Raw genomic sequence first — 23,449 nt, forward strand, 5'->3', positions numbered from 1 at the left:
GGGTGTCCGGCACTGCTTCTCCTGCCTAGAACCCTGGAGAGTAACCCATCCTACAGAATTCAGAGCGATAGTGGGTAGGGGAGGGCATGCCCACAGCGGGTATGGCCCACGCTTGGCTACCTTGCACCTCCCTAAGACACACTGGGGGATAATTCGTGTGTGTGTATGTGTGTGTGTGTGTGTGTGTGTGTGTGTAGTGTTCGTAGTCCATTGTGTGTGTGTGTGTGTGTAGTGTTCTTAGTCCATTGCGTGAAGAGATTAAAGGAGGGTTAATTACTGTGGCTTTTAATCGATCCTCTTTATAGGGCTCAGTTTGATTAGTAAAAACTGAGTATCTGTGTGACCAATTTATCCGTAACCTTCTGAGTGCCGGGCATTAAGCTTGGAAATTTTCCCCTTTCTTGGATGTCTGGCAGCCAGAGTAGAGGAGCAGACTTGACCTGAGTGCTGGAGAGCTGTAGAATGAAACCTTCCTGGCTGTCCATTTCCACCAGTGGGATGAAAAGGGGGTGTCTAATAAAAGTTTTGGCTTTCTGTGGATTCTACTTACCTGCTGCTAGTGAATAAGAATACTCAGGGGTGTTTTGTTAACCTTCATTTTTTTCACTTTTTGAAGGTTCAAAATGGAAAGTATTTATTGACCAAATTAACAGGGCTTTGGAGAATTACGAACCATGTTCAAGTCCAAACTGCAGCTGTTACCACGGGTGAGTTCTTTTCTTTCACCCATCTTTAAGAATTTAGATCTTGTCAGGAGGAAATCCCCTAAAATCCCCAAGAGACCTTGGTTGCAGTGGTCAGAGAGCAGACAGGGTCCCTGAGGTGGTTTTCTGATTTCTAGAGAATAAAAATACACTGGGATAGTAGAGGCCCAGGTGGTCTCAGCATTGCCTGTTAACTCCCTGTAGGAATGTACTTGTTTGCATTCCCCACTGGACTGAAAGCTTCTTGAGGTCAAGGCATATGCCCTACATTGGCTGTTGTATTCCTGGTGCTGACTCTCAGTAAGTGAAAGTCACTCAGTTGTGTCTGACTCTGCAACCGCGTAAACTATACAGTCCATGGAATTCTTCAGGCCAGAATACTGAAGTGGGTAGCCTTTCCCTTCTCCAGAGGATCTTCCCAACCCAGGGATGGAACCCAGGTCTCCCTCATTGCAGGCATATTCTTTACTAGCTGAGCCACAAGGGAAGCCCTACTCTCAGTAAGTACTCCATAAATATTGTTGAAGGAATGAACATATTTTTAAATGAATCAAATTATGTTTCCTGTTGGTTATCTTTTAATGTATGCAAATTAGGCTAGGGTGTGATGGTAGAAAGATTACTTTGAAATCAGCCTTACATTCTAGTGCCAGATTCAGGTCTCAGATCCAAGTCAGTTCTCTAGATATCAGATTCCTTATCAGTTAAATAACAGAGTCCTTTAACTCCTCATTACATTCATTATTTTATAATTCCTCAAAAAATTTACCTGATGCATGTGATACTTACTGAAAACTTGGTTTGTACCAAGCCTTAAAAGGGATACAAAATAGTGTAATTCCTAGTTACTCCTGTCAGTCACACATACTGCTGGAGTATGTGGGGTGGTAGGGGCCGAACAGGCTAGAACGTAAGACTCGGTTTCAAGCTGTAAGGCATAAGCTGTGCCTTCTGTGGGATTCGGAGAAGGAAAGGTCAGCGGGACTGCAGTGACTGGGAGGACACAGGTGTGACAGGAGTATTGAGAAGGAATATGCATCAGGCAAGGGAGGGGCAGGCCAGGTGGAGGGAGGGGGAAGAGATGCTCGATATTGGCTTGCTTTTTCGTTTCTGTTGCTTTGTTGTTATTTTAGGTTACCTGTGGTGCTTCTGGGAAAGAGGTTGCTCATTCCTGCTCCCTCTTCTTTCCCGAAGCTTTCTATGCTCTCTAATACTGAGCCCAGACCTACAGATAGGAAGAGTTGGGATGGTACCCTTCTCTTGGGCTGCTTTCCTTGATGATTCCCCTTCTTTTCCAGTGTCATAGAAGAGGATCTAACTCCTTTCCGAGGCGGTATCTCCAGGAAGATGATGGCAGAGGTAGTCAGACGGAAGCTAGGGACCCACTATCAGATAATTAAGAACAGATTATACCGGGAAAGTGACTGCATGTTCCCCTCAAGGTAAGAGCTGTAAGGTACATATATCTTCTGACCTTATTGCTTACTTAATACTAATCCACCTGCAATGCAGGAGACCCGGGTTCAATCCTGGGGTTGGGAAGATCCCCTGGAGAAGGAAATGGCAACCCTCTCCAGTATTCTTGCTTGGAGAATTCCATGGACAGAGGAGCCTGGTGAGCTTCAGTCCATGGGGTCACAAGAGCAGACACGGCTGAGCAACTGACACTCTAATATAGTCCAATTAAAGGGACTTAGAAGTAAACCCTCATATTTCAGGACCACACAATAGTGACATCTGTCTCCTCTCTCTTTGTAAGGCTGGGGCACATCACTGGTTGTACTGGATCTGGCTCTACCCCTTCTTCTCCAGATACAGCAGCTGCAGGACACAGGCTAATGTTAACTAGTGTGAGTGAGCTGGGTTGAAGAAGAAGCGATGACTGATTGTCAGGGGACAGCTATTGTTCTAGATACTGACTATTCAAAGAAAGGTGGCAGAAAGGCAAGAGAAATAACTAGGGCTGCAGATTACACAGGCCACTCTGGGCAGGACTTTAGCTGTGAGAGCTGAAGTTCCTTATCAGTGGGCTAAAGGCTGATGGGGAGGGTCACAGACTGAGCCTGGAAATTGCCCTTAGGCAGCATTATTTACAACAAATAATAAACCTTCCTCGTTCAAGCCTTTTTTTTTTTTTTTTGGCGCAGCTGCCTGGCTTGTGCGATCTTGGTTTCCAAAATAGAGATTGAACCCGTGTCCGGGGAAGTGAAGTGAGAGCTCAGAGTACTAACCACTGGACTGCCAGGGAATTCCCAGGAGTCCTTTTTTTTTTTAAAAAAAAAACCCCTCAAATCTTTATAAAATTACAAAGGCAGAGTATTCCCTTACTAAGACCTTTTTTTCTAAATGACGTATGCCATTACAAGTAAAATAAATGAGCAGTATTGTAAAAAAACAAGCATCTATTTGGTCACAAGGATTTATATTTTGTCATAATAACTTCATTACAAATTAGTGTATTTTCACTGTCAAAAATACATAAAAACAACAACAGAAAAATATAAAGATCATTTAATATCCCATATTCTGAGGTAATCACAATTTTGGTTTTCAAGTGTCAGGGGCAAGTAAGGTGGTAGTGGGGAAAATCATTGAGATATTTTAAATAGACATTTGTTTCATTACTTGGAGCAATAGTAGAGACTTTAACTACAAATTATGAGTATAGAGGAATTTGTGATTTCTACAAATGAGAAAGAAAATATGAATATAGATCCTTTTGGACTTTAAAAGGTTTTCCAGTGTTTGATAGTTAGCTGAACAATCTCCGGATCGAATTAAATTGTGCTCTCAAAGTTTCTGCAAGGCACATAGCTCTTATTCCTGACTCCAGAGCATTGTGGTCAGAATCTTGAGCTCTTAGAAATATTCTTAAGAGAGGATGGGACCTTTCATTGGCAATAAAATCGTCTAGAGTTCTAATACATTGAAAGTTCCCCGCCCCAATTACATACACAGCTAAAGAATTGAGAGTTAAATAAAAGAGAAACAAAACAAAATATTTAGAACCAGCTTAATGAAATGGACACAGTTGTGTAATATCTCAGACTTTTATCTGGCCAAAAGTAGTATCTTTCTAGGTCTAGATCTTTTAATTCACCCAGTTTGAGAAATATCAGTGACATTTAAAGAATTCAGTTCTGAACAAAAGGACATGTAAACTCACCATTTCAAGGATGAGCTAAGGAACTGGAGCACCATCTAATTAAGCACCTGGAGATGCATCATTTCAAAGATAGAGAATAACATTTTTTTTTTAAATAATAGCATTAGTGAAATATGGTTGACATAAATTGCACATATCTAAAGTGTACAATTTGATACATATATCAAAATATGTATCTAATATATATTCATATATATATATGTATTTGTAGCCAAGATAATGAACCTGTCACTACAAAAGTTACCTTGTGGCCCTTCTTTCCCCTTTTCCCTGTCATGCCTTCCTCCTGTCCTATCCCTGTCCTCAGGTATCCACTGATTTGCTTTCTCTCATTATGGATTATTTCCTTGAGTTTTATATAAATAGAATCATGCAGTACGTGATAGAGTGCTATTTTAAAAGCCAGATGTGAAAGAAAATAGCAAATGTTTTAGCTGTTAACATGTAAATGTAAATACATGTAAATGTATTATTATAATCATATGTAATAATATTATTATATAATTAATAATATATAATAAAAATATAATAATACATTTTTTAAACTTTGTAACTAGTAATTTTTTTAACATCAAAGGAGTATTATATGCACATGGTAAAATATTTGGTTAACTCAAAAGTATATACAATGATGCCCTCCACCATACCACTAGTCCCTGAGTCTTCCTCTCAAGAGACAGCTACAGTTGTATATCCTGCCAGAAATAATCTGCATATACAATTGTCTAGATTCACCAGCAAACCAGAATATGCTGTATCTTCTGTTCTGCAATTTACTTTTCCTTTCCATGTATCAGTAGATTTTGAAATTGTTCCATAGGAGTAGTACATGGAGAACTCTTTCATAGCAGCATAAAAATCCCATTGTATGGATTTCTTTATTCAGTTCTGTATCAATGAATGCTTAATTATTCCCCATCTCTCCCCTTTAATTTTTGACTAATGGAAACAACGCTGCAGTGAGCGTTCTTGAACTTAGACTTTTGAACACTCATGCTGAGTTGCTTCAGTCGTGTCTGACTCTTTGTGACTCCATGGACTGTAGCCTGCCAGGCTCCTCTGTCCATGGGATTCTTCAGGCAAGAATACTGGAGTGGGTTGCTATTTCCTCCTCCAGGGGATCATCCCCACCCAGGGATCGAACCCGCATCTCTTGGGTCTCCTGCATTGGCAGGCGGGTTCTTTATCACTAGCGCCACCTGGGAAGTCCCTTTGTAAATATATCTACAGTATAGAAGTAAAATTAATTAGGCAAATAAAGTGTTTTTAAATCTCAATAAATAGGAGCAAATTGTCCTCCAAAGAGGTTGTTTTTACACATTCACCACCCTCTTATCACATGCTCAGAACAGACCTCACACACTCAGTAACACTATGTATTATCAGGCTCTTTTGATCTTTGACAATCTGATTGGTAGAAAGTAGCATGTAGCTTCACTAGATTTTTTCTTTTGTCATGTTGATACTTTTTTGTTGAAATATATTTAATATATAATGTGTAAATTTAAGGTGTATAACATTAGTCTGATAAGTTTATTTTAATATGATTTCTATTGTAGCAACAATTAGCACCTCTATATCATGTTACATAATTATTTTCTTTTTTAGTAGTGGAAATGATTAAATTATAGTCTCTTAAGTTTGATAATTATCATACCATTTTGTTATCTATATTCACTTCACTGTGCATTAGATCCCTATGGCTTATTTATTGCTCCTTGTAAGTTTTGTTCCCTTAAACAACATCTGTCCTATCCCGTCTTTCCCCAGCCTCTGATAAGCACCATTTTATTCTCTGTTTTTATAATTGTGGCTTTGGGGGCATTTATTTGTTAGTAGTACAGTTGACCATCTTTTCTTACGTTTATGAACGATTGATATTTAGTAATCACCCCTATATATTGATATGTAGTCATCAACCTATATATAAATCAGTCATTGTCACGCTGCCAGAAAATTTTGGTCAGACCTTGGAATGTTGCTACCAGTACTGTGCTGGTCCAGACCTCAAGGATGGGGCAGGAAAGTTAGCTCTCAGTGTATACTTACTTTCTTTCCAGAAATCCTTTTAGAAAATCTGTTCTGAAAGCTATGTTACAATCTTTGTGATTCCGTACCTGGCATTCTTTCTGGCTTGCAAAGCTGCTCTTGAGAATGTTCTGTATTTAGGTTGAAGGTAATGAAAGGTTCTTTATCCTTCCTCATAAACTATGAGACTTAGTTATGGTGGAAATAAAAATAATGTCCTTGTGAGACGCAAAGCCCAGGGGACATAATTAGAAAATCAGCTTTTCCAGTTCCTATCAAAATTTACATCTTGCTTACTAATTAAACTATTCCATGTAGGAGAAATAAATGCTGGAAATGAAAAGAGGAGAGGAAGTGATAGGAGTAGCAATAATGTTCCCATCAAACTTAGGATGCTCTAGTTGGAGAATTTTATTATTGTAAGCTGGAGAAGCTTAGCCAGAAAAGATAACTTGCACCACATGAAAGAGTGGAATAGTCCTTTCAGAAGCATTGCTCTCAGGACGCTTTGCAGGAGGCCAGTGATCTGAATGCTGGGTTGTCTTACCTTGAAAGTGTCAGTGGGACCCTGCCTTGTCTGAGAGCAGGCACTGATCTGGTGAAGTTGTGGTATTTCTGGTTGACAGGTGTAGTGGTGTTGAACACTTTATTTTGGAAGTTATTGGGCGCCTCCCTGACATGGAGATGGTGATCAATGTGCGAGATTATCCTCAGGTTCCTAAATGGATGGAGCCTGCCATTCCAATCTTCTCCTTCAGTAAGGTAAGTACAGAAAGGGCTGTCTGAGGGGATGGAGGGTGGTCTTCTAGGTCATAAGCAGGAGATGACTGAATGTGGCAGAGTCTGATGGGTAATGGTGTGGATGAGGCCTGAGGTTCCAAAGCAGGTCTGTGTCCCTGTTAGCTTCACAGTCATTGAATGATAAGACTGAGGAGGAGGTGAGGACCTGTAAGTGATGAGTATGATTGCTTGGGATCTTAGCTAGGGCTGAGGGTGGAGGGTGAGGAATGAGAGAAGCCTGAGGAACCTCTAAGAAATTGGAGGTGGGGTTCAGAGAACCTGCAGAGCATGGGAGAGAGTGACCCAAGAAAGCTCATGGACTTTCAACAAAAATATTGAGCTCCTACAATGTATATATCCCCCATGCTACTGCGTATCATCTGCCTGGCCACTATATCCCAGGGTCCTAGCCAGGCTAATGGTCAGACTAAAGGTTCTCAAATAACCACACAGTTTGCACCCAAACAGTACACTGAGGGGATAGGCCTGAGGTGCCTGAGGGGGACATGTGAGAGGGTGATCTTCGAGTCTCGTTATGGAGAGATAGGAGTGCTGGAACATGCTTGTGGGCTTGGAGAATAGGGCGCAGTTAATATCTTAGTGCTCAGCTTCTTGCAAATGGTGTATTAGCAGGAATGGGCCTTCATTCCCTAGGGACTAAATATGAAAGCACTTGGGGCAGGGATGGGGGAGGCTAGAAGAGAGTGGATGGAAAACTCTATGGGAGAAGAGTAGGTCTGGGAAAACCCTGCAGACTTTGGGAAAAGGAACTGTTTCTGATTTGGTGTCTCCAAAGCAGAGGGACTTTTTCCCCACTTTTTCTTTATCAGAGTTTACTTTCTGTCTAGACTTGTTTATTTCCTGTGCTGCAAGTGGGCTGAGGCCACATTGTGTTGCATTTCCCATGGTTTAGCCTCAATTCTCAAAAGTGCTCGGTCCCGTTATTTGTCATGAGGCCCTCTCAGAAGAACAGATAGAGGCTCCCATGTAAGTCAGTAAGGGTTTATGTTTATTATTTATCTGTTTTTTTCTGCGGATAATGAAGTATGATCATCAATATACTAACTTTCCTTTCATCTTTAATTCCTTCCCCCTGCTTCTTTTTTTTTTAAACCAATGACTCCTAGTTTGCCAGGCAGGGATTTTAGTCTGTCAGCTTTATAATAAATATGCAGTTTCTTTTGAGCAGCTGTTATGCCTGAGGTGCTTGATGAATCGCATACCATTTTTTAAATATTTGAAAGAAGGCAAACAGCATATTGCATATGTAATTCCAGTGGAAGACAGTAGAATTAGAGGTTTATCACTGGCCAGAATTTTAACAGAAGTAACCATATAAAGGTTTCAAATGGTTTCAAACTTTTTTCAAAAGGTGTGGAATAATACCCCTACCCCCTTTCTGCCCATCATTACTTTTGACCCCGATTAAAAAAGAGAAATAACCAAAAAATAACTCAGAACTTATTGACCAACCAATATGAGCTCAGAAGCGCCACAGTATTAGGTAACACTAACACTTACTGAGTATTTACTATGTGTCACTGTTCTAAGTTTTTTACATGTATTAACTCGTTTAATATTTAAAACAAGCCTGTTAGATAGATACTATTATTGATATTATCATTTCTCTAGTTATAAAGATAAGGAAACTGAAGCGTAGGAAAATTAAGTAACTTGCCTAGAGTTGGAAAGAGGTGGAGTCAGATAATCTTTCTCAAGAGCCCACACTCTTAACTATTGCATTGTATTTCCTAATTCTTGCTCCTATAAGACTTATCTAGGAAATCATTAAGAACTGGTACGACCATATATGGAGAAGGCAATGGCACCCCACTCCAGTACTCTTGCCTGGAAAATCCCATGGACGGAGGAGCCTGGTAGGCTGCAGTCCATGGGGTCACGAAGAGTTGGACACGACTGAGTGACTTCGCTTTCACTTTTCACTTCCATGCATTGGAGGAGGAAATGGCAACCTATTCCAGTATTCTTGCCTGGAGAATACCAGGGAACGGCAAAGCCTGGTGGGCTGCCGTCTATGGGGTCGCACAGAGTCAGACACGACTTAGTAGCAGCAGGACCATATACTCTCCAAGTATGATATCAGTTAAAAGATGAGAAAGCTCTGTGGTCATTCAGAATTGGGTATATCGTTTCCTTAAACTAAAACCTCCAACAGTATATTTCTTCTAGAAAAACACAACTTTTGGGAACTGGAAAAGTTGACATTTAGTGTGATTTCATATTCTGGGATTCAGTCAGCCCATGAATTTTAACCCATGATCATTTTTGCCTTTTAGCATCCAGAGTCTAGACTTAGATGTGTCTTTGATGGCGTAACACAGGGGCAAGGCCTTTTCCAGATCCCGTGACATGAGTGCAGTTTGCTGCTTCTTCCTCTGCTCCAAGACTGATTTAAAATAACCTCTCTCTTTCTGTTGAAGACATCAGAGTACCATGATATCATGTATCCTGCTTGGACATTTTGGGAAGGAGGACCTGCTGTTTGGCCAATATATCCTATGGGTCTTGGACGGTGGGACCTCTTCAGGGAAGATCTGGTAAGGTAGGTCCTCTAGAGAGGTTTTATTTGTCCCTCTTTTTGGGTCACCTTGAAGTAAACAGTTAAGTATAAACAATTATTTTCTGTTAAATGACTAACTTTTAAGCTAAAAGACAAAAAAACACTTTATAGCATAAGCAATTTTATATGTGTATAGAAGTATTTGCATATCCATAGAAAAGATGTCAGCAGTGCTTCTGTGGGAGGGATAATAGAAGCCTCTTTTTTTTCTTCTTTAAATTTTTCTATACTTTTAAGATTCTTTAAGAGTGAATTTCTTTTAAAAGTAGGAAAGAATAAATGATCATATTGTGGGGAAGGATAGAAAATTACTTGGAAGAACATAAATGTACTTTATAATTAAGAGCCAAGCTCTTCAGGCAGAGATGGGGTGGGCATAAATGTCCCATCGGCATCTCAAGTTCAAGCTTATTTCAGATCATCTGTAACTGAGGATTGAAACCTGCCTTGGCCTGTTGTCTGCATCCTGCCATCATTTCAGAATTTAGATTGTCTCATTCATCAAGCTGTAGGTGTTTCTTACCTAGCTACATTTTACATTAATGATCCAAACGACATTGGTGCCTAATTAGTAAACTTCTAGAAACACAGTCTTTCTAGTTCTTCTCTCAGATGTAGAGAAAGCAATAATTTAATTCAACTTCATTTTCACAAATATCTATCACCTGTATTAAGTGTGACTACATATTTAAATGAGATGAAGAGAACATCCCTTTTCTGGAGAAGCATGTAGGGCTGTAGTCCTCTTTGTCTGCTAGAGCCACTGGTTAAATAAACAGGTCAATTATTCAGTAGGTTTAATTGGGAAATTATTTTTTAAGATAACTTGGCCTCATACTTTGTTGTTCTTGTCCAGCTCTTTCTTTCAGGGATGAGGGAATGCAGACTCAGAGAGGTTAAGTGACTTTGGTCAAGGAACCAATTTAGGCCTGAAATCCAGGTTTCCAAGTGCATTATCTTCTCCACTAGTTAATATTTCCTGTGTCCGCCAGACTGTGAGACTGTCATTTTTTATTTAGCATTTCATTTTGAACATAATTTTGAGAGAGAGAAAAATAATAACGTTGTTAACATTTTTTCACCAAGTTATTCTTGACTTTAGTTTTCTAATTCTTTTTTTTGCCCTCAGGTGCTTGCAAATACCCTTTTCACATTCTTCTTTTTGTAGCTCTTTTTCCACCTGCTGTACATCTACTTTGTTTTTAAAATCTCTTTAAAAACAACTTTTTTCTGAATATTAAAACTTTGTGTGCTTATAAAAATTTATCAGTGTGTCCCACTTAGGCAACTTTTCCCCCACTAATTGGTGTGTCTTAGAAATCTTTCCATGTCAGTACATAGGTGGAGAAGGAAATGGCACCCCACTCCAGTACCCTTGCCTGGAGAATCCTGTGGACGGAGGAGCCTGGTGGGCTGCTGTCCATGGGGTCACACAGAGTCAGACACGACTGAAACGACTTAGCATGCATGCATGCATTGGAGAAGGAAATGGCAACCCACTCCAGTATGCTTGCCTGGAGAATCCCAGGGACAGAGGAGCCTGGTGGGCTGCCGTCTGTGGGGTCTCACAGAGTCAGACACGACTGAAGTGACTTAGCAGCAGCTGTTGCTGCAGTACATAGGAAACTGCCTCATTCTTTTAAACAGTTGCATGGTATTCTATCAGATAATAACTTGATTCATTGTGTCCTTCAGTGTATGTGTAGGCTACATGTGTAATATTTGCATAATTTCTGGTTTTCTGAAGTATTAGAGAGTATGTTGCATACTTTATGGCTCTGTACCCCTTAATTCTTTGCTGCATAATTCCTAAGAGCGAGAGCGTTCCCTTAATAATCACATTGCAATTATCAGTTACAGGAAACAATGTTAATTCAACATTGAATTGTCATAACAGTATCCCATAAGACACATTTCTTCTCAGATACAGGATCCAGTCCAGCATCTTGTGTTGTATTTAGTCCTTGTGTGTCTTTAACTTGTTTTAATCTGCAACAACTCTTAAGTGTATCCTTCTCTTTTACTGTGTACTCTTATTGTTTGTAAACTAATAAGCAATTTTTAGGGAGATAGAATATGTTTTAAAAATCGTTAATATGTTTTTCTTTTGATATCTTCACCTTTTATTCTTGAGCTGAATTTATTCATGATTTTAGAATTGCAATTTTATTTTTTAGAGCCCTCCATTCAAAATCTCTAGCCTCATGATTTCATTTCTTACCTTGAAACTTTAGTAATCTGTTTCCTGATCTGCATTGGTGTCTGCCTGGCGTGTTTCCATCTTTATACTCTTCTGGGAGTTTGTCCCCATAGACTGACTTTTCACCCTGTAGAAGAATTCAGTATTGCTGTGGATTTAAAGAATTCACTCTACTGTCAGCAGAGGAGTGGGGTTATAAAAGAGGGCTGGGGCAGCACCAGTGTTAGTGCTTGCCCAAAGACAGAAATCCTAACATGGGTCTTCTGAAGGGTGGATAGGTGGGTGGGAAAAATGAGGGAGAGGAAAAACAGATGATATGTGGTTCAAGTCTGTCTATATTAAATTCAGCTTTCCCAGGGACTAAGGAAATTTATACTCAAAATTTCAGTGTTTTTGGTTGGGTAGTTGAGCAGTATATCAAAATGTAAAATGTGTATATCCTTTGACCCAGCCATTTTACTTTAAGAACTTATCCTGAGAAGATAATTAAACAAGTATGCAAAAATGTACATACAGGGATATTCACTTCAATGTTGTTTCTTAAAGTAGAAAGTTTAAAACTACCTGAAAGCTCACCAATAAGGAATGGAGTAAATTATGACATGGCTGCTGCTGCTGCTGCTGCTGCTAATTCGCTTCAGTCGTGTCCGACTCTGTGTGACCCCATAGACGGCAGCCCACCAGGCTCCCCGGTCCCTGGGATTCTCCAGGCAAGAACACTGGAGTGGGTTGCCATTTGCTTCTCCACTGCGTGAAAGTAAAGAGTGAAAGTGAAGTCGCTCAGTCGTGTCCAACCCTCAGCGACCCCATGGACGGCAGCCTACCAGGCTCCTCTGTCCATGGGGTTTTCCAGGCAAGAGTACTGGAGTGGGGTGCCATTGCCTTCTCTGATGATGTGGCTATAAAATGGAATATTGTGCATGAACGGAAAGTAAAGATAGAATAGGGCTTAAAAACAGGGACTCTGGATTTAAACCTTACTAGCTGTGTAATGCTGGGCAAATTGCTTAGCCTCTTAAAGGCCTCAACTGTGTAAAGTAGGGATAATAAAAGCCATCTTGTAAGGTTGTAAGAATGAGTTGTGTGTGTGTGTATATATATATATATACAAATGTATATACACAATGTGTGTGTGTATATATATACACACACACACACACAATGTGTGTATGTGTGCAGGAATGTGCAGGAATCACACCTGCATCTCTTATGTCCCCTGCATTGGCAGGCAGGCTGTTTACCACTAGTTCCACCTAGGAACCCCCTCTCCCCGGCACCTCACCCACCAGTGCTACAGTAGTTCTGATTTGTTAGGAGGGAGTATGGGACAGAGCAAAAAATAGTTGGACTGGAGAATCAGGTAAAGATGATCCAGTGAGAAAGAACTGGAAGATAAGCCAGGAAAATATGGAGGACTGGCTCACTTAAGAGAAATGAGTAATGGGACACTATTTGTATCTGAACAGTACCTCTACCTGAAAAGTTTATGTGCGAAGTTTCTCCATTATAGCAAACAGCTCACCAATCCCTCATGAACTCCACTTCAGTTTGACCCCCTCCTTTGTCAGCGAAAGACGCTGCAAAAACATCTGTGAAGGGTTCCCACAAAGTAAGTTAAGAATGATGCATCTGTCACCTGAAACTATCACAACATTGTTATTTGGCTGTACCCCGATACAAAATGTTTTTGGTGTTTAAAAAAAAAAATGATGCATCTGTGAGCTAGCAGTTTCAGCAAGGGAAGCTGGTTGTGGTAACTGGTACTGAGAACTGAATTTCTCGGACTTGGTCTTTATGGAGCACTAAGTACAGTTTGAGGATACCAGAGTGCTTTGCAAAATCAGACTAAATCTGATAATACTTCCTATGCATCTAAAACATAAAGTCAGGAAGTGATTTATTTCCTTGCCCTTGATTCGGTATCTGATATTTTCTGCAGTTATTGTTGCCTAGTAATTTTATCAATCAGTTCAGTTCGGTCACTCAGTCGTATCTGACTCTTTGCGACCCCATGGACTGCAGCATGCCAGACTTCCCTATCCATCACCAACTCCCAGAGCTTGCTCAAACTCATGTCCATCGAGTTGGTGATGCCATCCAACCATCTCATCCTCTAGACTCTTGCTTAAAGTAAGGAAGAAATCCTGATTGTACTGAATTAAATAGCCCTAAACATGTCATTCGGAGAAGGCAATGGCATCCCACTCCAGTATTCTTGCCTGGAAAATCCCATGGATGGAGGAGCCTGGTAGGCTGTAGTCCATGGGATTGCTAAGAGTCGGACACGACTAAGCAACTTCACTTCCACTTTTCACTTTGATGCATTGGAGAAGGAAATGGGAACCCACTCCAGTGTTCTTGCCTGGAGAATCCCAGGGACGAGGGAGCTTGGTGGGCTGCCGTCTATGGGGTTGCACAGAGTCGGACATGACTGAAGCGACTTAGCAGCAGCAGTAGCAGCAAACATGTCATTTACTTTGGGAACTTTTCTTTCAATGTTGCTAACTTATTAACCAAACAGTAGATTTGCGCATATTGCTAGCTAGCATCTCCAGAGGATAAAGTAATAATAAAAGGGAACATAATGTCATTTAGAGCTTTTTCTTTTGAGTAGCATTGTTGTTCAGTCACTAAGTCATGTCCAGCTTTTTGCAATTCCATGGACTGCAGCACACCAGGCTTCCCTGTCTTCCACTGTCTCCTGAAGTTTGCTCAAACTTGTTTCCACTGAGTTGGTGATGCCATCCAACCATCTCATCCTCTGTCACCCTCTTCTTATTCTGCCCTCAATCTTTCAAAGCATCAGGGTCTTTTCCAATGAGCCGCTTTTCACATCAGGTAGCCAAAGAATTGGAGCTTCAGCGTAAGTCCTTCCAATGAATATTTAGGACTGATTTCCTTTAGGATCGACTGGTTTGATATCCTTGCAATTCAAGGCACTCTCAAGAGTCCTCTCCAGCACCACAATTCAAAAGCATTTATTTTTTGGCACTCAGCCTTCTTTATGGTTCAACTCTCACATCTGTACGTGACTACTGGAAAAACCATAGCTTTGACTGTATGGACTTTTGTTGGCAGAGTGATGTCTCTGCTTTTTAATTTGCTGTCTAGGTTTGTCATAGCTTTTCTTCCAAGGAGTGTCTTAATTTCGTGGCTGCAGTCACTGTCTGCAGTGATCTTGGAGCCCAAGAAAATCCATCACTGTTTCCACTTTTCCCCTATCTGTTTGCCATGAAGTGATGGGACTGGATGCCATGATCTTAGTTTTTTTAATATTGAGTTTTAAGCCAGTTTTTCACTCTCCCCTTTAACTCTCATGTAGAGACTTTAGTTCCTTCATTTTCTGCCGTTAGAGTGGTGTCATCTGCATATCTGAAGTGTTGATATTTCTCCTGGCAATCTTGAATCCAGCTTGGGATTCATCCAGCCTGGCATTTTGTGTGATGTACTCGGCATAGAAGTTAAATAAGCAGAGTGACAATATACAGCCTTGATATACTCCTTTCCCACTTTTGAACCAGTCCATTGTTCCGTATCTTGATCTGCCTACAGGTTTCTCAGGAGGCAGGTCAGGTGGTCTGATATTGCCATCTCTTTAAGAATTTTCCAGTTTGTGATCCACACAAAGACTTCATAGTCAGTGAAACAGAAGTAGATGTTTTTTGGAATTCCCTTGCTTTTTCGATAATCCAACGGATGTTGGCAATTTGATTTCTGATTCCTCTGCCTTTTCTAAATCCAGCTTGTACATCTGGAAGTTCTTGGTTCACGTACTGTTGAAGCCTGTCTTGAAGGATTTGGGGCATTACCTTGCTAGTGAATTGAGTAGCCTGGGTCAGACTTACTTTGAAATGTAAAGCTCTCAGCTAAGCTTTAGAAATTATTCAAACACTTCTTTATATAGTTAAGGAAGAAACACAGAAACTAATGAAATCTGTTTTTAGGTCAGCCGCACAGTGGCCATGGAAAAAGAAAAATTCCACAGCATATTTCCGAGGATCAAGGTGATTATACTTTCTGACATTTTACAAAGGTACTCTTCTGGCTAATGTGTACGATTTTGAGAGTGTGGCAAACTCTAGTTCAAAGAGAAAACTAAGATAACTAAGAAAAAGACATAGAATCACAGAATTTTAGGCTAGAGAAGAACCCAAATTATTGGCCAAATCACTTTTAGCTGAATTGAAATTCAAAGAAGTAAAGTTCATCTGTCCAGTCATTCAGCAGACATTTACAAAGTGTGACGAGTGTGATAGGCTTTAATTATTTAATGCTGAATAGAACAATGAGCTGTCCTCTTGCCTGAGAGATTGCATTTCCCTGGGAGTACTTTATGATTGTGCCCACAGACTCTCTTCCACTTAATGGCAGAGCAGGAACCATCACTAGCTCTTCTAACTGCCTTTTTCATCAGACCATGTGGCTGCCAAATAGTGGTGGAAGCGTAGACTGAAACTGGTGAAAATTGAGAGAGATGCATGGAAGGAAGGTAGAGCGAAAGCAAAAAGGTTAGGGGAAGACTGAGTCCATGTTGTTCAGCTCCATATCCCAGGTGTTGAGAACAGTACCTACCTTGTAGATGCACAATGAGTATCTGTTGGACAGATGAATACCAATAAGAATGTGAAGGGAGAGAGTTCTGCAGATTTCTTAGTGTGTCCTTGTCACACTGTCTCTTCACTTGTTGGTGGATTTCAGAGTGCAAATGAGCCCAACAACCATTGCTTATGGTTCCTTGTCAACATCTCTGATTCTCAGATCTTCAGATTACAGATTCTTAACTTGGGATCCATGTGTGGACTTCAAGACTTTTAGGAACTCCTTGAAGTTATATGGGGATATGTAGAGAGGGCGCCCACAGTTATCAGATTCTCAGGGAGTCCATGACCCCTCAAATGTCAACATCGTCTGGTACTAGAACCATAACTAGGACTTTTTCTACAATAAGTTTTCAGGTGTTTGAGCCCTTTGGTTTTCTTTTTAATTTAAATATTATACTGGGTTTTACAGAGCACACCCAACAAAGGTCATGTAGCTGTTTTGGTGAGTGGTGATTACCTAGTTACACAGCTATGAGTACCAGTGATTAGAGGTTACATGAAGCTTCTAAAAGGGAAATAATTCCCTGGGATGTGGCTGTAGTATAACATAATCCTAAAGACTAGATGCAAGCAGAGAGGGCCAAATACTCCCCTGCCCTGAAGGGTACAGTGGCAAACAGCCAGGACCACCTAGATGCTGTAGGATCTAGTATCCCCTTCCTCTTCTATTAAATAACCCATGAGTTGTTCATCTGTGCATATGGTCATCGTGTTGGGTCCGATTACTGCTTACCTTTCAGCTATTGGGAGTGGTCTTATGGTGTAGGAGACGTAGTTCTATGTCATGTGTTTCTTTTATAGGACAAGTCCAGAACGAGATCCTCTCATTCTTCTATCTCGGAAAAACCCAAAACTTGTTGATGCAGAGTACACCAAAAACCAGGCCTGGAAATCTATGAAAGTAATCACCAATCATCTGACTAGAGCTACAGCAGTGAACATTCTCACTCCAGGAACATTGCAGCTGGGTAGAACTTCACATTAGGTTTCCTCTCAGTGCTGGGATGAATGTTGAGACCGTTCCATGGACTAGAATTAGTATATGTGTAAATTATTCTTTTTCAAACTCACATTGTGTTTCTGGGCCCTTATGATGACTCATATTTTATATTAATTGGAAGGTTTAAACCAGAGGTCACAAACATTTTCTGTAAATGGCTAGCTGGTAAATGTTTTAGGCTTTTCGGACCTTACAGTCTGGGCTGTAGTTCCTCAGCACTGCCGCTGCAGGGTGAAGGCGGGCTTCGACAATATGTAAACAAAGGAGCATGCCTGTGTTCCAGTAAAACCTTATTTAGGGCATTGAAATTTGAATTTCATAAAATTTTCCCATGTCATAAAAATATTGTCCTTTGGATTTTTTCCAGCCATTTGCGAGGTAAAAATAACTTTAGTTTATGGGTTGTGCACAGAAACAAGCAGTGACCCAGATCTGGCATACGGGCACTAAGTTTGCCAAAATCTGGTTTAAACCATTGGTTCTCAACCCTGACTATACAATCCAACCAGAGAGCTTAAAAATTAATAGAATAAATCAGAGTCTCTGCAAATGGTATATAGACATCTTCATTTGTTTAAAATTCCCCAAGTGAGTCTAAGGTGAAACAAGCAGTGACAGGCTTCTTTGGTTGGGAGTCCCATCTCTATCCTCTTAACTCTTTCTTGCCTTATTCAAAGACCCTTAAGTTGTAAATGTCCTCATCTGAAATTTCCATATACCATTTGAGGATGATAGGAGAAAATGTTTAAACTTCTTGTCAGAAAAACCAAGTGAAAACTAAGAAATACTACGTAAAGATGCATGTATTTATCACATGATCATTTAATTCAAACAGAAGCAGGTGCAGTATAAGAAACTTTGTTAAAAAATAAAAATTATGAAAAAATGTATCGATTCATGACAGCATCTGCTATGGGAGGCCGCAGAAGCAAGCAAGACTTGTTCCCCTCACCATCTGCTAAGGTGGCTGGAATATGGATAGGGGATAGGGGTCTCGGACTCTGATGCCCCCAGGCGCTGCAGTCGTGAGCGGGAGAGAGCACTGAAGGTCCAGTCATTTCTGCCAGGGAGAATAGGAGCTCTCTTTGCCACATCCTCCTTTTTTTTTTCCCAAGAAAGGTGGAAATTGGTTTTTATAAGAAGTATCCTGCCACTTACAAATGCTGGGCAGTGGTTTGAATATTTATTTTTCAAATACTTTGCTAGTGCAACAAAATCTGTGTGTGGGCTACACCTCTAAAGCCCACCAGCCACCGTTTGTAACCTCCTTTGCCGTATGATTTACACAGAGTGAGTTGTGCTGCAGGCCATGACCTCCTGAGTGCAGACGAAGAGTCACATGGCCCCAGGGAAGCTTAAACTCTAAAATCACACAGACCAAGTTAAAGCCCAAGCTCTTCTACTTAAGGCTGTGTGACCTTGAGCAAGTCTCCCAACTTCTCAAAGCCTTGGCTGCTTCATTTATAAAGTGAGACAGTCTTGCCTCCTGAGTTTGTGCATTCTGAGACTTCAGGGAGGTCATGTTGATGAAATGTTCAGTGACCCTTGTTGCACAGTGGTCTTCAATAAATGCCCCTGTTGCTAATACTAACAACTTCCTTTTCCCTGAAAGGATACCTTGGGAAAGCCAGCTGCTAAGGATGTCCATCTTGTGGATCATTGTAAATACAAGTAAGATTTCCAGGACTCCTGACTCTTCTGGTTTTCCCTATTTCTTTTGGAATAGCTTCTCTTTGGGTGAGGATTTTAATACTAGGGTCCAGCTGGGGTTTGTGAAAGTCACGTTAATTGATTAGTTATTGCTTACTGAGAGCCTGCTGTGCACAAAGCTCTGGACTGGGTTCTGTGGGAACTGCAGAGACAATGAAACAGGGACAATGGTCCCTGCTTCCAGGGGGCCTGCATGCCCATAATCAAAGGGATGGGGTCCCCTCTCCGCACCCCACACAGCCAAGAGCTGAAGTTAGATCAGTCATTTATTAAGTTAATAAAAATAGTTTAAGGTTCAACATGAATGAGGAATATGTAACTAATGTATTATATTTAAATATCAAGACTAAGAATGAGATGAAGGTAAAACAAGGTCAGGAGGTGGGCAGTGGGAATACTCAGAGGAATGAATGGTAATTACACTGCATAGTGGGAACTACAGAGTAGAAGCAGCTCTGGTTAGAGACAGGTACCAGAAATTCTGAAAAGAAAATGTTCTTAGTTATTAGCTTTATTTTCCAGGGGGCATTTCTTTGAAGATTGATTAGGCATGCCTGGTTGTCTTCTCCAGACTTCTTAAGAGGAAACAGGGAACAGGGCATACCTATGACCAGATAGGGAACACTATGGGAAAAACCAGGCTTTGCGGGGGAACCATGATGAGTTCGAGACTTTAGGCCTAGAAAAACTTGTAAACAAAGGGTGAGATATTGTTTCCATTGAGCCTTGTGTCCGCTCTGCCCAGCACCCAGCTGCTGGCTCTATCTGTCTCTGCCTGGAGAAAGTATTTCTTTTTCCCCCCTCACGCTGATATTCCCAGAAACAGGCTCTAACCCCTGGAAGAGCAAGGAGTTTATGGGAACTCCACAGGGACATGCTGATGGGTCCTTGAAAATTGAAAGTGGAAAGAGAAAGAAGAGAGGGTAATAAAAGGGGAGAAGAAGAGGGGATAAGAAAAAAATGTCATGTGTGGTAGCAGGAATATAGTATCAAGCATATTTTGCTCTCTGTTTTCCAGGTATTTGTTTAATTTTCGGGGTGTTGCTGCAAGTTTCCGGTTCAAACACCTCTTTCTGTGTGGTTCACTTGTTTTCCATGTTGGTGACGAGTGGCTGGAATTCTTCTACCCACAGCTGAAGCCCTGGGTTCACTACATCCCAGTAAAAACAGACCTCTCCAACGTCCAGTGAGCAGCCGTCCCTCAAGCAGAGTCTCTGATGACTCCCAGTCTGCCTCTAAGTCCCCAGCCATTCAAGATATTTACTCCTAATGACTTTTTCCACTGAGAGCTTTTTTTTTTTTTAATTTTGTTTTCAAAGATAGTATTGCATTATTATCCAACTAGTCTGAGTGGGATTTAATTTTTTAAGTGCTCTAATGCTGATTCAAAATGTAACATTCAGATAGTATGCATTGAAAAGCACTAATCTCTCAGACTAAATAGATATGGGTATTCAATCGTGTTATATCGTCAAAAGAATTTTCAGATACAGTGTGAGAACTGGCCTCGGTGAAACGAAGGCAAATTTCCTCTCATGATGGGAAGAGCTAGGACGGCATATGGAGAAGGGCCAGAAATGTAAGCCCAGTGCCCTCTTCTGGGGACCAGAGCAAGAGACAGGAGGGAAATTTTTTCTTCACTATTGATTTTTGGTGTGTATCATTGGACATATCTCTGTTTTCCCAAGTATGTTCCAAAACTACAACAGATTGTTTCGCCTATGTGCAAAGTACTTTTTTTTGTTGTTATTTTGATCCTGTGAGGACCTGATAGCTTTACTTTAAAAAAACCCAACATCCATATATCTGAAGATTAACTACAGGCCTCAGTATGTTATCTCTCTGCTTAGTACTAATGAGCATGGTCTGTATTTCAAAACCTAATAATTCTTTCCATTTTAGGGAGCTGTTGCAGTTTGTAAAAGCAAATGATGATGTAGCTCAAGAAATTGCTGAAAGGTAAGTTCTGTTCATTTTTCTTTTTCCACTTTAATCATTCCTACTTCTCCCAAGCTAAAGTCATAAGAATGTTGTTACCATGGTGCTATCTGAATGTCGGCCTCATTATACAGAGATAATTAGAATCAAAGCTGTCCTGGGGAAAACTACACATTCACCTATGTCCCAAGCCCATCCTTTGTAGAGTTAGACTGAAATATTTGAAGTAGATCAAGTACCCTTTCTGAGGATTGGCTCTTTATATATTTGTTTTTAAGAAAAAAAAAATGTCTATTTCCAAATGCACGTGTATAGTAGATATTATGGAGAAGGAAATGACAACCCACTCCAGTATTCTTGTATAGAGAATCCCATGGATAGAGAGCCTGGTGGGCTGCTATCCATAGGGTCGCACAGAGTCAGACACGACTGAAGCGACGCAGCAGCAGCAGTAGATACGATGGCTGTAGAGTTGGTTCTTAAGAGCAAAGAGTTAATTTACATGAAGTGTTCTCAACAGTGCTTGGCACAGGTAAGTACTCAAATGTAAGCTACTAGTTTTATCAAATGTCATGCCTTAACTGTTCTTGTTAATCTTGTCTCTAGGGGAAGCCAGTTTATTCTGAACCACTTAAAGATGGATGACATCACCTGTTACTGGGAGAACCTGTTGACCGAATACTCTAAATTCTTGTCCTATAATGTAACAAGAAGGAAAGGTTACGATCAGATTGTTCCCAAAATTTTGAAAATTGAACTCTAGTAGTCATGATCAGGCCATAGTCCTCTCTATGGCATCAGACCTCAGATATCCTACAGTGAGAAGCTTGCTGTGAATGTGACACCTATACCTTGGATACTGTTACCAAGTCAGATATCTGGTTTTCCTTATCATGCTGTACCAGGAGCAACTTTGGAGAAAGATCCAAATTGTATGTAATACAATTAGGAAGTCGCTCAACATCTTTGCTAAAGAAGGACCAGAAATCGTAAGATGTGGGTTTTGAACCTGATTCTGCCTTTCATCTTCTTAGGACCAATCACAGCTTGTGCCTCAGATCATCCATATGTGTATGTCCACACTGTGAAACTGACTATGCCCATGGGGTGACGCCCTTTGTCTCATTCTGTTGAGTAGAAAGTCACTCATATGAAACTAGTACAACTCATTACCACAGTTCTGCAGTTATTCTACACTTGATCTCTGTCGCTGTATTTTAACGTAGAAAACCCTTTAGGGTTTGTAAAGAATACTTGGGGATTATTTTCTGAAAGGTCTAAGGAAGCAGTAGTGTGCCATGCAACAATGTAGGAGCTTTCTTTTGTAAAAGCGTAAACTCTTTGGTACTCAGGAGGTTTCTATAAAGCCATGTAGAAAGGGGCCAATTGCATGAGTAGTCATTGCAATTGGATTTCAGCTTCCCTTTTTGTGCCTTCGCATCCTTTATGTTCTCTTTCAAAAAAGAGTGATTGAAAACCTCTTGATAAATTTAGGAAATAGTCCTTACTCTTTAAAGGAATTTTGCATAAAACAGCAACTCTTCCTCATTCTTCACATACCCTTAATATTTTTTCTCCTTGAGTTGGCAGCAGTCCACGCTTGCAGGGATCTCAAGGAGTCTTCATGTATGAAATGGTGTCAAGTTGGGAGTTTAGAGCATTCACCTTTAGCACTTACTTACACAGGAGATGCCTGTTTTAGTGCACATCCTGTTGAAGTGCTTCCTTTTTCCTTTTTGAAAAAGACATTTGGATAGTAGTTTAATCTCGGGATTAAAGTACTTAGTCAAAAATGAAGAAAAACTGTTAGATTAAAACCCATGTAGTTCAGTGACTCAGAACCATCCTTGTTCTTTAGACCCAAAATTTCCACTGAGAAATCAACTCTTTTTCCTTTGCCTCTTAAGAACTGTTTGGTATTAACTGGTTCCAAAATTAGTAAATGTGAGATTCGGTTATATAAAATCGGGGACTATATTTCCATTTATGAAACATGCATTTGGCCATTTAAACTCCCTTTCACGAACTATAAGCCTACAGACCTTCTTAGAGGACTTTCTGGTAAGATCATTACATAGAACAGGGCAAATGTTTACAATTGAATTTTGTCTTTGAGTATTAAAAACTCATGGGGACTGTGTCCTTAGGTGCTATAAATCTGGCAGTAAGAGGCCCAGATTTCTGAGTTGTACTGTGGTTTTGCCTTATCAATAGGAGGCCCTGGTAAATATTATCGTTCTGTTTTAATTTTCTTCTGACTAAAGTAAAAGCTTAAAGAGATGGGAATACCAGACCACCTTATCTGTCTCCTGAGAAACCTAAATGCTGGTCAAGAAGCAAAAGAATCAGAAATGGAATAACAGACTGGTTCCAAATTGGGAAAGGAGTACGTCAAGTCTGTATATTGTCAACCTGCTTATTACTAATAACTTCTATGCAGAGTACATCATGTGAAATGCCAGGCTGGATGAGTTCCAAGTTGGAATCAAGATTGCCAGGAAAAATATCAGCAACCTCAGATATGCAGATGATACCATGGCAGAAAATGAAGAGGAACTAAAGAGCCTCTTGATAAGGGTGAAAGTGGAGTGGAAGTTGCTCGGTCGTGTCCGACTCTGTGACGCCATGGACTATACAGTCCATGGAATTCTCTAGGCCAGAATACTGAAGTGGGTAGCCTTTCCCTTCTCCAGGGGATCTTCCCAACCCAGGTCTCCGGCATTGCAGGCAAATTCTTTAAC

General features: G+C 40.5%; 1 protein-coding gene across 1 annotated transcript in view; it reads left to right on the forward strand.

The window, feature by feature from the left end:
- POGLUT1 (protein O-glucosyltransferase 1) overlaps nt 1-23,161 on the forward strand; it is a 23,602-nt gene extending 441 nt beyond the window's left edge. Inside the window, exons 2-11 of the mRNA XM_010845369.1 lie at nt 617-707; nt 2,003-2,146; nt 6,525-6,660; nt 9,120-9,241; nt 15,404-15,463; nt 16,862-16,961; nt 18,673-18,731; nt 19,789-19,956; nt 20,673-20,729; nt 21,315-23,161. Coding sequence (XP_010843671.1) covers nt 617-707; nt 2,003-2,146; nt 6,525-6,660; nt 9,120-9,241; nt 15,404-15,463; nt 16,862-16,961; nt 18,673-18,731; nt 19,789-19,956; nt 20,673-20,729; nt 21,315-21,471 — 1,094 coding nt within the window. The 3' untranslated portion in view covers nt 21,472-23,161. The remainder of the gene's footprint in view (nt 1-616; nt 708-2,002; nt 2,147-6,524; nt 6,661-9,119; nt 9,242-15,403; nt 15,464-16,861; nt 16,962-18,672; nt 18,732-19,788; nt 19,957-20,672; nt 20,730-21,314) is intronic.
- The last annotated feature ends 288 nt before the right edge of the window (nt 23,162-23,449 follow it).

This window comes from Bison bison, unplaced genomic scaffold, assembly GCF_000754665.1.
Source record: "Bison bison bison isolate TAMUID 2011002044 unplaced genomic scaffold, Bison_UMD1.0 scf7180017864215, whole genome shotgun sequence".
NCBI classification, from domain to species: Eukaryota; Metazoa; Chordata; class Mammalia; order Artiodactyla; family Bovidae; genus Bison; species Bison bison.